Here is a 16,639-nt window from a genome sequence, read left to right as displayed (position 1 = left end):
AGGAACTGCGGATATACCATGGTCTGATGAAGGAAGTAGAGATATGCCACTACTCTGTCTTCTGGACGCCCCAGCCCCGATGCCACCCACATCTTAGACACCTGCTGTAAGTCAATGACGTCTTCAAAGTACAGCAGATCCTTGAATAAACTTCATTTCATTCAACATCAGCTGGGATTTCCCCCTTTTCATCAACATTATAAAAAAAACAATATTGAACAAAATGAGTTATTTGGAGGGCCTGGTTTCATTATATGTCATTTCGCTTAAAGCTGCAGTTTCCATGAATCTATCCACAATGTTAAGTGAAGACTTACTGTAATGGGCTTTCAGGCGCGAGGCATGAACTATTTGTGGCTTGTTGTGTTGATGTCTCCGGAAAATGCAGAGAATATTAAGTGCTACTGACCAACATGGATGTTAGGAGATTAATGAGGCAGGGGCAACAAAATACTTTTAACTTGGTTTAGAAAAATGATAAACCTAAGACACATCAGCTATTATTTAAAAAGAGGGAGTGACAGGGTTTCCTTCTGATCACTTGAAATCACTATAGATTTCCCCTGAAACTTCCCAAGGAAAAGAAAGTAATGAAATGTCTTTGTTTTCAGAAGTTGTCGGTGATAAAATGAGACCTTCGGATCAACACTAGGCTTTATGTATTTATTTTTCCCTATGGCCCCTTCTCGTGCTAAATTGATAAAAACATTTTCTCATGTAATGATTCCTTCTTTGTGTCTTCCCCACTGCTCCAAACTCTCCTTTGCCTCAACCCAACACTTATTTTCTCTTTAGAACAGCAACTATAGCTGTCATCTGAGGCGCCTTCAAGGCTTTCAAAACTCCCATTACTACAGATGCATGGTGCTGGCAGAACCTGGACATAATGAAATCAGAGTAGCTGTTGAGTGGTCACAGAATGTGAAGGGTGGGACTCACTCTGCTGTCCTACTCTCCTATTACCTCCTTCTTCACCTCCTCCTTTTCTGTCTTCCCCTGCCTGGGGCTTCAGGTCGGTGGCAAGGACCATTTCTGTGATGGCTAGCAAGATGCTCACCAGAGAGGGACATGAAGTGTTCGGTGAGCTTCCAGTGATTGCTGCAGATAGTGGAGAAGCACTCACACGGCAACCAAGTGGAAGGGCTAGGGTTGGTCACTCTCTCTCTGACCATGTATACGTGCACAGGGTTCCCTTCATAATTCCTTGCTTTCCATGTTTTATCTTTTGGCTTTCAATGGAAAAGGTGCCCAACAAAAGAGGAAAGGAGATTCCAATTAAATTTGCTATTGATTTCTGGGTAGCTTTGGTGAGTCACCTACCTTGAAGTAAACAAGAATAAGAATCCATAAACTTAACAAACATGCTGCAGTTACTGGCCGGTAAAGACCTCACATAATATCCCTTGTCCTCCTCACTGTCATTTTAAAATTCAAATGTCACCACGATGTGGGAAGGGAGAAAAATGATACCTGAAGGAAGAGTCGCCTTCATTTCTGGGGTGCAAAAAGCCCCAGAAGCACCTGACAAATAATGACCTAATTGGCAGAAACTTAGAAACTAAGAGCTCACTTTGGTTTACTAAACTGATGGCGATCCTTACTTTGGATGGTTCAAGAGTCATATATTATGATGACCTGACGTAACAGAAAATTTGTTTTACTTCATATTAATCATTTGTGATGAGGGGGCCAATTTAGCAAGACGCTCACACAAATGATAATTTTTGACTTGTATATTCCACAACTTCCTCTTTGGCTACCTGCTTATAGCTTTCCCCACATGCTAAAGTAACTGAGGATTGACCAAAGGCCCCGACACAGCATTCTGAAAGGCCATAGGGGGCCAACTTTGCAATGAGGATACTTTAGGCAGGCCTGTGGCGAAGTCTCAATTCTTAAATGATTTTAACTTGAAATACGAAGACTGCCACCATAAATTGGATTGTCTTTGTATTCCTATACACAGTTCTTTCAAGCAGACAACCTTCAAAGGATTTTTACTTGTTTACTTGTTTGCTCTTCAGAAATATTTAGTGAATGAAGATTGCAAAAGAAAACGGATGCTTATAGATTCCATTCTCTAATTGCACAGAAAAATTTCATTCAGAAATACCTTTCTGTCTTTAATACCTTTGGCTCCAATGACATGTAGTTATGAAGACGGTTTCGGCTCTTTTATTAAAAATTCTCTTGAAATGATTAAGCATATTTGCTCTAGATGATTTCCTTGTTAGTTCCTTTACATGTCTAAACTTTCGAGCTTTCTTGGAAAGATGAATTCAGTTTTTACTATGATTTGTTTACTCCAGTTGGGTACACGATGAATGACCTGATATTTGAGTGGCTAAGTGATGGTCCAGTTCAAGTTGCTGAAGGATTGACCCTGCCTCAGTTTATTCTGAAGGAAGAGAAAGAACTTGGCTACTGCACAAAGCACTATAATACTGGTAAGTCTCTTCAAGCTACTGAATCCAAGTGCCTGCTTCTGCAGCCTGGGGTATATATCTCTTCCCCTTAATTACTGTACATTTACGAAGAAATTGAAGCTGTCAGGCGCAGACCTGGCCCTGGTTCAAAACCCCCTCAGTAGATAAGACTTCTGTACCTTTGGAATAGGTCAGTGAGCACAAGAGCTCATTTCTCCAGAATAGAGAGGGGAGAAAAAGAGAGATCTGGGAATATGTTGCTGTTTTCTTGCTGACCACCTGATGTCAAAAAAGTGCAAGGGGATGTGTATGAGACTTTGTAAGTGGTACAGGGAAGTATACATTCTGGTCCATTCCTAGAATCCACTGCTGTCACTGCACCCTCAGGTCGGTGTGCACTTCCTGCCTTAGAGGAAGAGCGGTGTGACAGCATGGGTCTTTGCCAACCCAGAGATGCAGCAGCTGCGCTCGCCAGTCCTGGGCAGGAGTAGCAATTCAGATGAAAACCAGCGGGTGGGAAATGCGCCGGCCTTAAGGTCACAAGGGGCAGCAGGACAAACGGAGGTGGTTGGGGCGTCTGTTGTTACCTGGAAGATGGTGCCCGCTCAGTGACGTTGATAGTTTTCCTATGAATGTCCGGGCCTTTGATTGCACACAAGCTGATCGTGGAGAGGCAATCGGGCCTAGATGGTTCATCTAGTGACTGCTGCAGGTGCCTTGCTGAGTAGAACAGGTCATGGATGTGTGTTCCAGCAGTCAACAGTGCTTCCGAGGAAGTAACCAAAACCTGATTCCAGGGCTTCTTCCCTGACCAACAAGAGTGCAACCCTATCTCCTCAAATTGTGAGGATGAAGCCAAATTAACTTCTGTGTTTACTGGAAATAAAGCCAATAACAGAGGAAGAGGCAGGAAAGATGCAGGCATATCTGGTTAATAGTAGGTTAAAAGTTTTAATATGTACTTTTTTAAAGGCAATACAAACTATAAGCAGCTTCTAGGAATAGTCTAAATGTTCTCAAGCAATTTCCCAGAAGCCTAGGGAAATGTTTATAATAATGATTAGACTGTATGCATAGCTTCTACAAATGTCTATTTTTTCTTTTGCTATTGATGACACAATGATAGAGATACAATTATCCAAATGCTTTGGGTAGCCCTTGGTAGTCTCTTTACTACATAGGAGAGAATGGATTTAACTATTACATGTTATATATTAAATGTTATATGTTAATGTTTTAAAGTATATGCTATAGGTTATATATTGTATAATATATATATTATAACCCGTAAAATATGATTATTTTATTTCTATTGGTCAGACTGACAATCTTGCAAATTCTGAAGCTCTGTCTAATCAAGTTGCAACAAGCATGGATTTAGGAAATTAAATATACCACATGGTTTTAGTCCAGTGACTCTTTAGATCACTCATTCTCACAATTATGTCCATGACTAGTTGACCAGAAAAGGAGTTGAATTGGTGATGTAGGTTGAGTGTTTTCTTGTATCTTCCAAATCCACCTGTAATACTTTTTCTTTTTTAAACAAAATGGGGGTTGGAATGGGAAAGAGAAATTCTAACTGGACTTTAAATCATCATTTCCTGTTTCTAGGAAAGTTTACCTGCATTGAGGTTAAGTTTCACCTGGAACGCCAGATGGGATACTATTTGATCCAGATGTACATCCCCAGCCTGCTGATTGTCATTTTGTCCTGGGTCTCCTTTTGGATAAACATGGACGCAGCCCCTGCCAGGGTTGCACTGGGCATCACCACGGTCTTAACCATGACTACACAGAGTTCAGGTTCCAGGGCATCCCTGCCAAAGGTAAGGAACCTCCTTATTTGACAAGTGATCTGAAAGGTTGATCAGAGGCCTTGCAGGCTGGGGAATTCTGCGAAGACAGAAACACTTGCCATCTGTGACACTGTTTGAGAGGCAAATGCAAGGAGAGAACTAGGAGCGGACTTTGAGAGAATTAGGGCCCTGAGGACATGGGGAAACTTCCTAATCCCATCCACTGTGCGGGAGAGGAGAATCAGGACTGAGAAGAGGAATGAGTGCAGGCAGAAACGTGGCTCAGGAATTCTGTCTGAGACCTTGAGTGCTTCTGACCTTGTGTGGTTTATGAGCCATGAAGCTTGCAGGAGTTACAGTAAGATTGATGCAACTTATGCTGTATTGTCAAGTATTTACTGGTGAGGCTATTGTGATTCATATGCCTGGTAAACTTACTTTCAGAAATAAAAGTTTGAATTAAGTTCCTGGAAATTTACACAAAAAATGCCATATCAATGAGAATATATAAGAAATGAATATACACTATATTAGGGTACAGAAAATCAGATACACGAATCTTTGCCATGCCTTAATTTACCTTAATGGCTGATACACTACTATTTTCAAGTGACATGGCTATTTAGATATGGAACAGTAGAGTCATCCAGAATAGTGATAATGTCAGCAACTGTGGCAGATGGACAGAGATGTGTGGGGTGGACATCAGGGACATGTAGACCTTTCGTAAGACCTCAAATAATAATCCACAATGCATAATCTATATTTCTGTAAGGTGGTCTCTGCATTCATAAATATTGCTGAACATGTCCTGCTTGTGAAATGGCCAGCATCTCAATAGTCTGCCTGTGCACTGAGTACATCAAGCCACTGGATTCAATTTTCTAGGAGTATGAGTTCAATTTAGTATTCAATGTACACCATCTCATACCGGTTGAGTAGTCTCTTCAAAACCCAGTTCCAGAAAATAATTGAGATGTAAACCTGTATCTTTGCTGGCTCGAGCTTGTGTTCAGTTGTGCTACATTTGACATGATGAGAAATGTTAGATCATGTTCCACAAGATCTCCTGTGTTAGAAGATGACATGGATGAAGTCTGTGGCTGTGACAGAAGTGGACTGAACACTGGTAAACAGTCATACAAATGGTTTATGTTCTATAGCTCCACAGATAAAATAGAGTTTGAATATTATAATAGATTTTGTGCTAACAGAGGATGGAATAGATCCATACATGATACTTTTTTTTTATTTTCTAGAATAACAAATAATACAATGTACCTGTCTCCTATTTCTATTGGAATACAGATGTCAGCAAAACCCACTGCTTTTTTTCTCAGCTACATTATCACAAATCAATCTTACCTAATAGAAATTCTAATTCACTCTGTGCCCCTTTCCAAACAGGTTCATTTGCTTATTTTCTCATTAACTATTAGTTACCGCCATCACCGTATGCCATGCCATCAAACTCTAGGATGCACAAACATGTATTTTACAATTTAATAGATAGCTAAAGTATTGGTGACAAATTGCAAGCAGATAATGTCAAAACATAAGACATTTAGCCTTCAACCACTCATCACTATGAAAAGAGTAGTCATTTATTTTCAAAATGGAAGCTTGAGTTTTCATAAATCTGTTATTCGTTCTTATTAGCTATTATGATTCTGCATCAATGGTCAAAACTCTTGCTAAGTAAATAGTCACTGATCAGTGACCTTTGTCTATAGAGGCAATCAGGAACTCACATAAACCAAAGGAAGGTATAATCAAAAATCATTTTATACTTAGCTCTGAACTCATAGTGGTTACCCTTTTGTGATGGGTAGGCTTCTCTTTCTATGTGTATTTTTTCCTAGACTATTATTAAACATGGCTGGCCCGCAACTGACCTTTGGGAGATGTGATTCATATAGATGAGGGCTTTCTCAGCACTATTTGTTAAAGAGACTCTCCTTTCCCCATTATATGACTGTGGTTTCTTTATCATGAATTAAATATTAGTATATATGCAGATTTATTTCTGGACTTTTAATTCTGTTTCCTTTTTAGTCCAATATCATATTGTTTTAATTACTGTTGTCCTATAGTATGGTTTAAAGTCAGGTAATGAGAGGCCTCTGTCCCTCTCCTTTTTCTTAGGATTGCCTGAGCTATTTGAGGACTTTTGTACTTCCATATAAATTATAATATTTTTGTAGAATTTCTTTGAAGAATATGTTTGGTATTTTAATGGGGACTGCATTAAATTTATAACTTGCTTTGGTAAAATAGTCATTTTTACTCTACTGATTCTCCCCGTCCATGAACATGGAATGTCTTTCCATCTCTATCTCATGTTCTATATCCTTTAGTAACATTTTATTGTCTTCATTATATATCACCTCTTTGGTTAGGTTAATTTCTAGGTATTTGATTCTTTTGATGCACTTGTGAATGGAAGTTTCAAAATTTCTTTTCCCCCTCATTCATTATATAAAAATGAAACAGATTTTTGTATATTGACTTTGTGACCTGCCACTTTGCTATATTTATGGTTTCTAATAGCTTTCTGTTAGAATCTTTAGGGTTCTTTTTCTATATATAATTATCATATCATCTGCAAATAATGAATTGTTTCACTTTTCCACCTGAATTCCTTTTATTTCTTGTTGTCTGGTTGTGCTAGCTAAAATCTCTAATACTAAATTAAACACAAGTGGTGACTGTTAGCATCCTTGTCTTGTTTCTAATCTGAAAGAGAAAATATTCAGTTTTTCATCATTATGATATAACTAGATTTGTGATATATGGCTTTTATTATGTTAAGGTAGGTTTCCACTTTTCCCATCATATTTAGTTTTTATTCCAAAATGGATGTTGAATCTTATGAAATGCTTTCTCTGCATCTATTGATATATGATTTTTATCTTTTCTTTTGTTCATGTAATGAATTACACTGATTTACATATATTAGACCATCGCTGCATCCCTGGGGATCATAATGTAAAATCTTTGTAATGTATTGTTGAATTTGATTTGCTAGTACTTTGTTGAAGATTTTCACGTCAATAGTCATCGGGGATATTAGTCTGTAGTTTTCTTGTGCTGTCTTTGGCTTTAGTTTTAGAGTAATGTTGGCATCATGAAATATGTTAGGAAGTATTCCATTTTCTTGGGGTTTTAGAAATAATTTGAGCAGGATGGATGTAAATTCTTTAAAGGATACACAGAAAATGCTTCTAAAACTATCTGGCTCTGGGCTTTTATTTTGGAGGAGATTTTTGATTACTGTTTCAATTCCCATGATTGTAATCTGTTTATTCAATACTTCTTTTTTTTCCTGATTTGGTCTTGGTAAATGAGGCTTCTCTAGAAATTTGTTCATTCCTTCAAGGTTATCAATTTTATTGGCATATAGCTGTTCATAATAATCTCTTATGATCCTTTGTATTTCTTTGCCATCTCTGGTGATTTCTCCTCTTTCATTTATAATTCTATTTAGTAATGTTTTTTCTCCTGTTAGTCTAGCTAGAAGTTTTCAATTTTGTTTATCTTCTTGAAGAACCAACTCTTAGTTTCATTAATCTTTTGCATGGTCTTTTTGATTTCTATTTTATTTACTTCCATTCTTATGTTTATTATTTCTTTCATTAGACTAACTTCAGGCCTTATTTTTTCCTCTCTTTCAAGTTGTTTTAGGTGTAATATTTAGTTGCTTATTTAGGATTTTTCTTGCTTCTTAATGTGGGCCTCTATTGCAATTATCCTTCCTCTTAAGACTACTTTTGCTTCATCCCATAAATTGATAGCTTACATCCTTGTTTTCATTGGTCTTGAGATATTTCTGATTTCTGCTTTAATTTTCTATTTAGTTCAACAGTTGTTAAGTAGCATGTTGTATGGTCTCCGTATGCTTAAGGTTTTTCCAAGTTTTTTTTTTTAATAGTTGATTTCTAACTTTATAACCTTCTGGTCAGAAAGAGTACTTTGCATGATTTCAATCTTCATAATTTTATTGACAATTAACTAGTGTCCCAACATATGATCTATTGTTGAAAATATTCCATGTGTATTTTAAAAATGTATATGCTATGATTTCTGAGTGGAGTGTTCTGTAGATGTCTGTGAAGATAATTTGGCTTAGTGCCTCACTTAAGGCTATTATTTCCTTACTTATTCTGTCCTGTTGATACACAGATATATTTTTAAATATAGGCAGGCTTGGATCTAAATCTTAGAGCTTCACTTCACTCAACCTCTTGAAGCATGTTTCCCTATTTCTAAAATGAGAATAATACTATTTCACATTTTCAAAGAATAAGGGTGAGGTGAGGCACTGACTATTTAAATGGTTAAGCCCAGTTTTTATACATAGTAGGCCGTTACTCCCTGTCCATAATGTACTAGAACATAATGATCCATGGGATGGGAGGTGATATTAAAGACTCATAAAGGGCCTTATGAATAGAAGACACCATATTTTTTGGATGGTCCCTTATTTAGTTATAGCCATGTTGTGAGTGAGATGAGACAGTTTATTACATGTTTGTATACACATATGTATTTTTCATAAGTTGGCAGTTTATTCAATGGGTAAAGCTCTAGACAGTCTGAATAAATAACAACCCTTGCATTTAGGCATCCTCAGTTGTTTCTCCCTTCGCTGTCCACTGAAAGATACTTTGGGAAAATTCCATAGACTCTCAGTTACTACATATCATGCCATTAGACTCAAAATTGAATAAACATGTATTTTACAATTCAGTAAACAACTGAACTATTCATGACAGATACTTTAGGACAACCCATTATCAGAGCTTTCAAAAATCATTTAGCCTGAAACAAAACTTCAGTTTCACACTGCATTTAATGCTTTTTCCCTACCTTGTCCCCAATTCAAGCCTGATCTTTCACTTGGTGGGCACAATGTCTGTTCCTTCGTAGTTCCTCACTCTTATTTTTCCAATTCCCTTCCCCACTCCTGCTGCTCACATTACCACTGTTGAGGGCTGAGGGTGAAAGGGTGGACGGGGGAAAGTTTTATGTGACAATACTGTTGTATTCTAACTCTTGCCTTCTCTAATGGAAAGTCTCCAGATTCTAGCTTTCTTTTGAGTTGATTTGAGTTCTTTGGGGAGTCCCACACACTACATCACTCCTGGATGAATAATGCACTCTCTGACTGATGTGTTGCAACTTCCTTTTAGCAATCACCTCACGGTAGCATAACCCATATAACTTCTTTATCTGACAAAAAGCCATCCTGGTTGACATGTTTCCAAGATGATTCACATCTAGTTATCTTCCACACCATTTGCTTGGCCCACCAAGAATCTGCTTTCTTATCTTGCTAAGTGGAAATTCAATTTAATTGTCAACCTTTCTGCATTCACCCCACCATTTGGGTATTTCAGCTTAGCCTCTGGCCTTCAGGATTTATCCAGTAAGAATCAGGTATTGGTGTTCAAGTTTTCATACAAAATCCAAACTACTGAGGAAATGTAACAGGTTCTCCTAAGAACTCTTATTCTCTGATCCAGGGGTAATTTGTTGGAATTTCAGCAACTCAGAAAATATGCAGCATGTGCAGGAGATGTCAGTGCTTTCTTTTACTGGGTTAAGGGTAAAGCACCTTCTCCCCATCTTTAGTAGAGTAAGGAAAACATCACAGCAATGTCAATATTCCAGAATTTCATTACTTCAATTAATTTTTTTAAGTGTCTAGTCTTCCATAATATTACAGGATGGCCCCTAGATAGCATTTGCTTTCTTCTACAAAATCCCGCACCCTATATGCAAAAGCTGTGGTGTTATCTCTTTTCAGAATGAGACTATTGGAGAAATTCTGAGACAACAAAAATGAATCCATACTCACACTAGTATGAACATACTCAATTTTAGAGTTTTACCCTCATGAAGGCAGGAACTCCATTTAGCTTGTAATGTTTACATATCTATTATTTAATACAACACCTAGCTCATATTAGGTGCTCAGTAAAGAGTTGTTTCGTGAATGAATAAACAGTTTTGAAAGACTTGTAATTAAGTGATATTCCAAGTGTAATTTAATTGGTGATTCATTCATCCATTCAAATCAAAGGAAACCCACATGGCCAGGGACCCATCTTTCCTCAACTGACTATTTTTTAACCACAGAGAGCCCTGGCCTATAGTATGTTCCTCTAATATAGTCCATTCATGTATTCAACTAACACTTATTGAATATCTCCTCTGTACATTTTGCCAGAGGCTGAGAAATTGAAGAAAAATAAAGCATAGTCCCTGCCCTCAGGGTCTTATAATCTGGTATGCCAGAGACAGATATTCAGATTAAACAGGGTGGAATAGAAGAGCATCAAGGAGGATGCATAATCTGTGATATGGCGGAGGGAAAAATGGAAGGGGGAGAGGAAGGAAGGGAACCAGAGAAAGAGGGAGAGAAGTAACAGTGTTAAGAAAATGGCCTGAAGGAGGTAATTTGAGCTGAATCTCCAGAGGAAACATTAAATAGGTGAAACAGGAAGTGGTAAAGGTCATTCCAGGCAGCCAGGACTCCTACTCCGTATTTGGGCTACACTTAGAAGCTTTTCTAGAAGACAATCTGGGCAAGTTTCCAACATGCTTCACAAATTTTAAATGCATTTCAAGTAGGAAACTTGTGTTTATTGATTCCAAGTTAATTTCCTGCCTTCCTGCCAACCCAAGCTTTTGTGGTTTTTGTTTTGTTCATCTGGTTTTGTTTGGTTTGGTTTTCAAAAGTTCAGTCTCTTTCCTAAATACAGCAAAATGAAATACCAGCGTGATATCTGTTCCATATGCACCTTCCCATTTGAAGCTGTAAAATTGTTGTTTTTTTTTTTTTTTTAAATATACATCTCTGCCAACCTCCAAGAAGCCATTTGACTGATAATGTTCTAACCGTTTGGAGCATGAAACCCCTAGTGGCTAACTAAAGGCTGGGTGTATTGTTGCCTTTCCTCCACGCAGGAAAATATCAGGATGAATGGAATATAAAGCTGCGACACATCAGGCAGGCAGCCCTGAGTATGGCCAAATGGGGCTAAACAATTATTCTCCTCTACTCTGTGTTACTACAGCTGAATGCTCTGCAGCTTCTCCTTGGCCTCTAGAGTTTTCATTTGTGGCCGCAGCCTAGAGACTGTAGAGGTGAAAGAGAGCATTGGTAGGGGACAGCTGGGATGACACAGTGTACAGGCGACTCTAACAGGTCCATAACCGTCTTCTTGGAGCCAAGATCCAGTGGCATTATCTTTAGCCACTATTAACCGAGATGCCCTATTTCCTGTATAGGGACGCTTCCCCTTACTTTTCCACCATCTGCTCAACTAAGACCAGCTGGACCATTTCAAGCAGCTGCCAAACCCAGGACAGCTTGGAATGCAAAACAAAAGAGGCCATAGTCCTGCCACATTTGCTCTTGCTTTACTCCCCATGCGAATGTTTCCATCTAGAGACTGAAGTAAGAGAAACTATGTGAATGTAAGGTTGGTACCTACAGAAGTTTTGAAATAAGATTTTATTTAGATGTCTGTGTTAATGCTAAAAACAACGCTGGCTGAATGCTCCTTGAATCAGGTATCTCCCTGGCTGATTGGGATGAATTTCCTAAGTCAGACTGGTATTTCTGAGAGAGGCTGGGAACAATTTTGTTTTATAAAATCAGGATTTTGCTGAGTTCTTAGATGAAAAACTGAACAGTATGAAAGTCAAGCTTTGGCAAGTTGATCTACAGGCCTGCTTGCTTTATTAGCCAGATGTCTGCATAAGTGGGAGACTTCATAAACTTTCCCTTCTGACATTTCCAGAGCCTCAGCAAATTGAAGAGTTGTTGATGTAGTGAGTGTGTGATAAAAATATGCAAAGAGATGACGCGTGTGGACTCTCTGGGGAGGGAGCTGAGCACCACTGGCAGTCTAGTTCAGGAATGTTGTTGGCGACCTTTCCAGAGAAGCTGCTAGTGTGAGAAGTTACCCAGAAGTCCCAGTGAGGCTTGTGCATCTTTTGGGGACTGCATTCTGAGGTTCAGGATTATTTTGAACTCTCTCCCTTTGCATTTCACTAAACTCGGTAACTCTATCTGGGTCATACAGCTTAAATGTCTTTGGTCCTTAAAAATGTCACACATTGACAAAAAAATGAAATATTATGGAGGCGTATGTACTACATACTGAAGATACAGACATGAAGAAACAGAACTTCTGTCCATAAGAAGATGGATAGATGGACAAGGACACACACACACACACACACACACATATGTATTTATTAAGTCATAATTCAATAAATTAAGGGAGCTGGAGTAGATTTTTTAACAAAAGTGGCTGCACTAATTCCCTGTCTGTATCTATATACTTTGGGTAATAGTCCCCTCTCACACTGACTGTGAACTTGATCATGGGACTTGCTCTGGTCGCTGGGACAACGGCAAATGTGACATAAGAAGACTTGGAAAATGCTTGCATGTTGTCACTCTGTCTTGTTTTTGATATCCTATGATTGCTACCATGTGAACAAGGTCAGGCCAGCCTGTTGAATGATGGGATGCATGGCCCATTATCTCAATCTCTTGGAAGACAGCCAGCTAAGCCAGCTCCTTGCTCTCTGATCCAGGCTCACTGGTCTCCCTTCTGTTTCCTGAATGTGGCAGGCACGTGCCACCATCCTTGAGGCTTAGCAATAGCTGCTGTCTATGACTAGAATGCTCTACCCTCAGATAAATAACATGAAGAACTTCTTGGCCTTTCCCCAGTCTTTATCCAAAAGCTTTCTATTGAAGCCTGCTCTGGCCAAAAGCACCTCACCCATGCTGTCATTAACAACACACAGCATTTTATCACCATGTAACAATGCCTGATTTATCAAGCTTTATTATAATGTTTTTGTATACTGTCCATTTCCCCTTGCTTGACTAAGGCTTCATATAGGCAAAAAGATCTTTATCTGATTGTCTTCCTATAGCAGCACCTAACCTATAGTATAAGCTCAATAAATGTTTACATGAATGAATTTATATATCTCTAGAGTCTGGTCATTGAAAAATTTCAACTAACCTTTCCCCAGAATATGGAACAAATTAAAGGGAACCCACATGGCCAGGAACCCATTTTTCCTTAACTGGCTATTTTTTACCACAGAGATCCCTGGCCTATAGTATGTTATGCTAACATAATAACATTTTATAGGGTTTTATGTTTCTGATTGTATCAACTAGTGCTATATTCATTTTTCTCTGCTAGATTCTTCTTATAGAACAATGTAACCAAAGGAATAAAACAGTAATAGTAAGATAATAGCAATGGTGGGATGAGAAAGCATCCAGGCAGGATCCTTTTATCTGGGTTTTGCTTCCTCAGCACTGTCACAAGGGATGTGGAGGTACCTCAGTGTTCTCGTGCAAGCCTCTACTCCCCTCCTCACTTCCTCCAGGCAGGATGCATGTGCACTCTCTGGATTCTGAGGCAGACATCCCAGTGTCTGCTCCTCTGATTCCTCTACTGCCACCGGGGGCCAGAAGAGCAGCCCCATATTATGCCACAGGGCCCCAAATAGCAGAAACCACTCCCCTTTTCTTTAACAAAAATCAAGTGGTTTTTGTTTTCCTCTGATTTAATTTTTTGGACTGCATACAAGACTCAAGAGGCCACAAGCCCTCATCTGAAGCAAATTGCATGCTATACCCAAAGCAAACAGTTTTCTATCCCTCACAAAAAAAAGAGGGGCAACCTCCATTTGTTTTCCAAAATTGACTATACCTCAACAAAATAGGAATAGCAAAATAGTCTCCAAACTACACATAAACTTAGCTTATAAAATCTTAAACTTTCATGTTGTTAACAGAAGAAGCCTCAGCAACCCCAGTAGGGATAGGAAAACCGATGACTATGAAGGCTAACTCACTTCCCATTTTTTAAGATCTGCTTGAAGTAGATACCACTTGTTCCATGTAGCCCTCGGGGATCCCCATCAAATGTAAAGAGGATCTCTCTTCCTTGTCCCCAAGGCACTTTGTGTCTTATGTCAATTACTGCACTCAGATTTGGAGCTTAGTGATCAGGGTCCATGTGTATTTGCCCTAATATATTACAAATGCCGTGAGTTTTGTTCTAGGTTCCATGTGACTTGAAGAGGCCCTAAGCAGTTGATGAAGTACTGTAAGGGGACATGTTCACTGGTTCCTGATGTTCTCCGATCAAAGAAAGTTAGTGCTTGAGCTTAATTAGCCAGATAAGCAAGTGTCGTTCAAGCAGGGGGTCTCCACCATTGCTGCGTATTAGAATCTGATGAGGAGATTGTAAAGCTTGCTCAGATTGCACCACAGGCAAATTCAATGAAACTATCTGGCAGGAGAGGCCAGGCAGCAGTATTATTTTAAGCGGCCGGGTGATTCTAATGTACAGCCAGGGCTGAAAACTGGCTCTAAATTCTGTTATTTGGGGAAGTGTGTTCACTATATTTATCATGTACCAGAATACATATTCATGTAAATTTCACAACAACACTATGAAATAGGTACTATTATTATCCTCGCTTTTTATTTAAGGACATGGCGAAGGCACAGAAGTGTGAAGTAAATTGCTCAAGGTCATACAGCACGGGACTGTGAACCCAGGCAGTCTGACTCTGACTTGACAGGATTAATCATTATGATATTTCTTTCATGGTTAAGTTTTTGAATTCCTTCTACATGCCTGGCACTGTGCTAAACCCTGTCTATAGATTAGCTCACAGCAAACATAGGAGAAAACTACCATTTTGCATTATCAGTTGACAGGCAAGGATGCTGAAACATAAAGAAGTTAAGCAATTTGCCCACAGTTATTTTTGCAGAGTGAGGAACCAACATTCAGACTACTACTCAATTCTAATATTCCCAAAGGAAGAACGAAGAACTTTAAGTTCTATCTCCTTGTCTATGCCAGGCCAGCTACAAGTAAAATGAGTTACTTCCCACTTTGCTGGAGGGACCCTCTTCAAACCTCTGGAGTTCATCTTCCCTTTGTTTCTCTGTCAATTCTGGAACGTCACTCTGTGAACTCTAGCTTCTGAATACTCCCCGAGTCTTCAGCTCCATCTCTTCAAGTTTGGGAGTTTGTTGGTTTCTGCGTGGTTTCCCCTCCTCTGCTCCACTCTCAAAACAGGAAGTTGGAGCAACAGCAGGACTAACTATATTTGTTTCCCACATTTCAGGGATCACTGTCCATTTTGTCTGATGTCTAGAGTCTTGAAAGCCATTTTTTCCCTTCTGTTTGGGCCAGAGTTCTTAATTGGTTCAGGATGGATGACAAATCTGATTCCTGTTACCACATCTCGGCCTTAAGTGAAAATAAATCCCATAGTTTTTAATCCTTGATTTATTGCTTTTAATTTGATATGGCACATAAATTGGATGTGACAATTTAGATGATTGAAATATTTATCGGAATCACCATTAGCTTGTAAATGCTAAGAGTACAGTTGTTCTAATCAGTGAAGACCACATTTACTAAACACATGGGCTGTGAACTCTAAGACAGAGAACAAGTGTTTTACAAAGAAATAATTGGTATGTGTGAGCATAAATGTTAATATCTTAATGGGAAAATCAGCTTTGTGATACAAAATATTTCATCAAAATATGTGCTTCAAAGTAGTATATTCCAACTTACTTAGTCTGATAATTATTTTTAACTCTTGTTTAAATGGGACTACTTTGGGAAGAGGGAACCTTATTTCCCATTCAGAAACTCTTCTTCACATCTCAATTTCTCCTAATGGTTCCTGTTTGCCCCCAGGGACCAGTCACTAAATCACTAGTTATTCATATTCATTAGATTTGATTCAATCCAATAAATATATAAGGTACACCTACTGTACTAGGCATTGAGTAGTTTAAAAAGACAGAAAGATAGTCCTTGCCCCTGAGGAAGTCATGATATAGTGCAAAAGTCAGCAAATACTGTCTGCAAAGGGCCAGATAGTAAATAATTAGGTGTCAGCTCATGAAGTCTCTGTCACAACTACTCAACTCTGCAGTTGTAGTGCAAAGGTGACCCTAAACAAGACACAAACAAATGAGTGTGGCTGTGTTCCAATAAAAACCTCGATCTAATAGCAAGAAGCAGAGATGTTCGTAAGACAACATACATTACAGAGATGATCAGAAGCAAGTGCAATGGAATGTCAAGAAGGGAGATTCATATCTTAGTACCTGGTTTGTAAAACAATAAATGATTTAATGGAGGCAGCAATAAATATAAAGATGAGAGAATTACGATTAGGAGAAATGACAGCTAAATGTCAGAGATGAGTAAACACTGAAGATTTGGGGGGAAAGTAGTCTTATGTAGCTGGGATGCTGATTATACTCAGGAGGTGGAAAAATAAGGAAAGGTAAGACCTTGGATCTCACCAGACAGAAATAATGTCTCC

At 38.7% G+C, this 16,639-nt stretch overlaps 1 protein-coding gene across 3 annotated transcripts in view; it reads left to right on the top strand.

Moving 5' to 3' along the window:
* Positions 1-16,639, top strand: part of GLRA2 (glycine receptor alpha 2) — a 145,048-nt gene that overhangs the window by 58,354 nt on the left and 70,055 nt on the right. For all 3 annotated transcript variants that reach the window (XM_037513128.1, XM_037513131.1, XM_037513129.1), the window contains exons 6-7: positions 2,310-2,447; positions 4,041-4,255. In XM_037513128.1, coding sequence (XP_037369025.1) covers positions 2,310-2,447; positions 4,041-4,255 — 353 coding nt within the window. The remainder of the gene's footprint in view (positions 1-2,309; positions 2,448-4,040; positions 4,256-16,639) is intronic.

Source organism: Talpa occidentalis, unplaced genomic scaffold (genome assembly GCF_014898055.3).
Source record: "Talpa occidentalis isolate TD23 unplaced genomic scaffold, MPIMG_talOcc4v2.1 talOcc4.15, whole genome shotgun sequence".
Lineage (NCBI taxonomy): Eukaryota > Metazoa > Chordata > Mammalia > Eulipotyphla > Talpidae > Talpa > Talpa occidentalis.
Note: the sequence above shows the minus strand (reverse complement) of the source record. Positions and strands in the feature narration are given on the sequence as shown.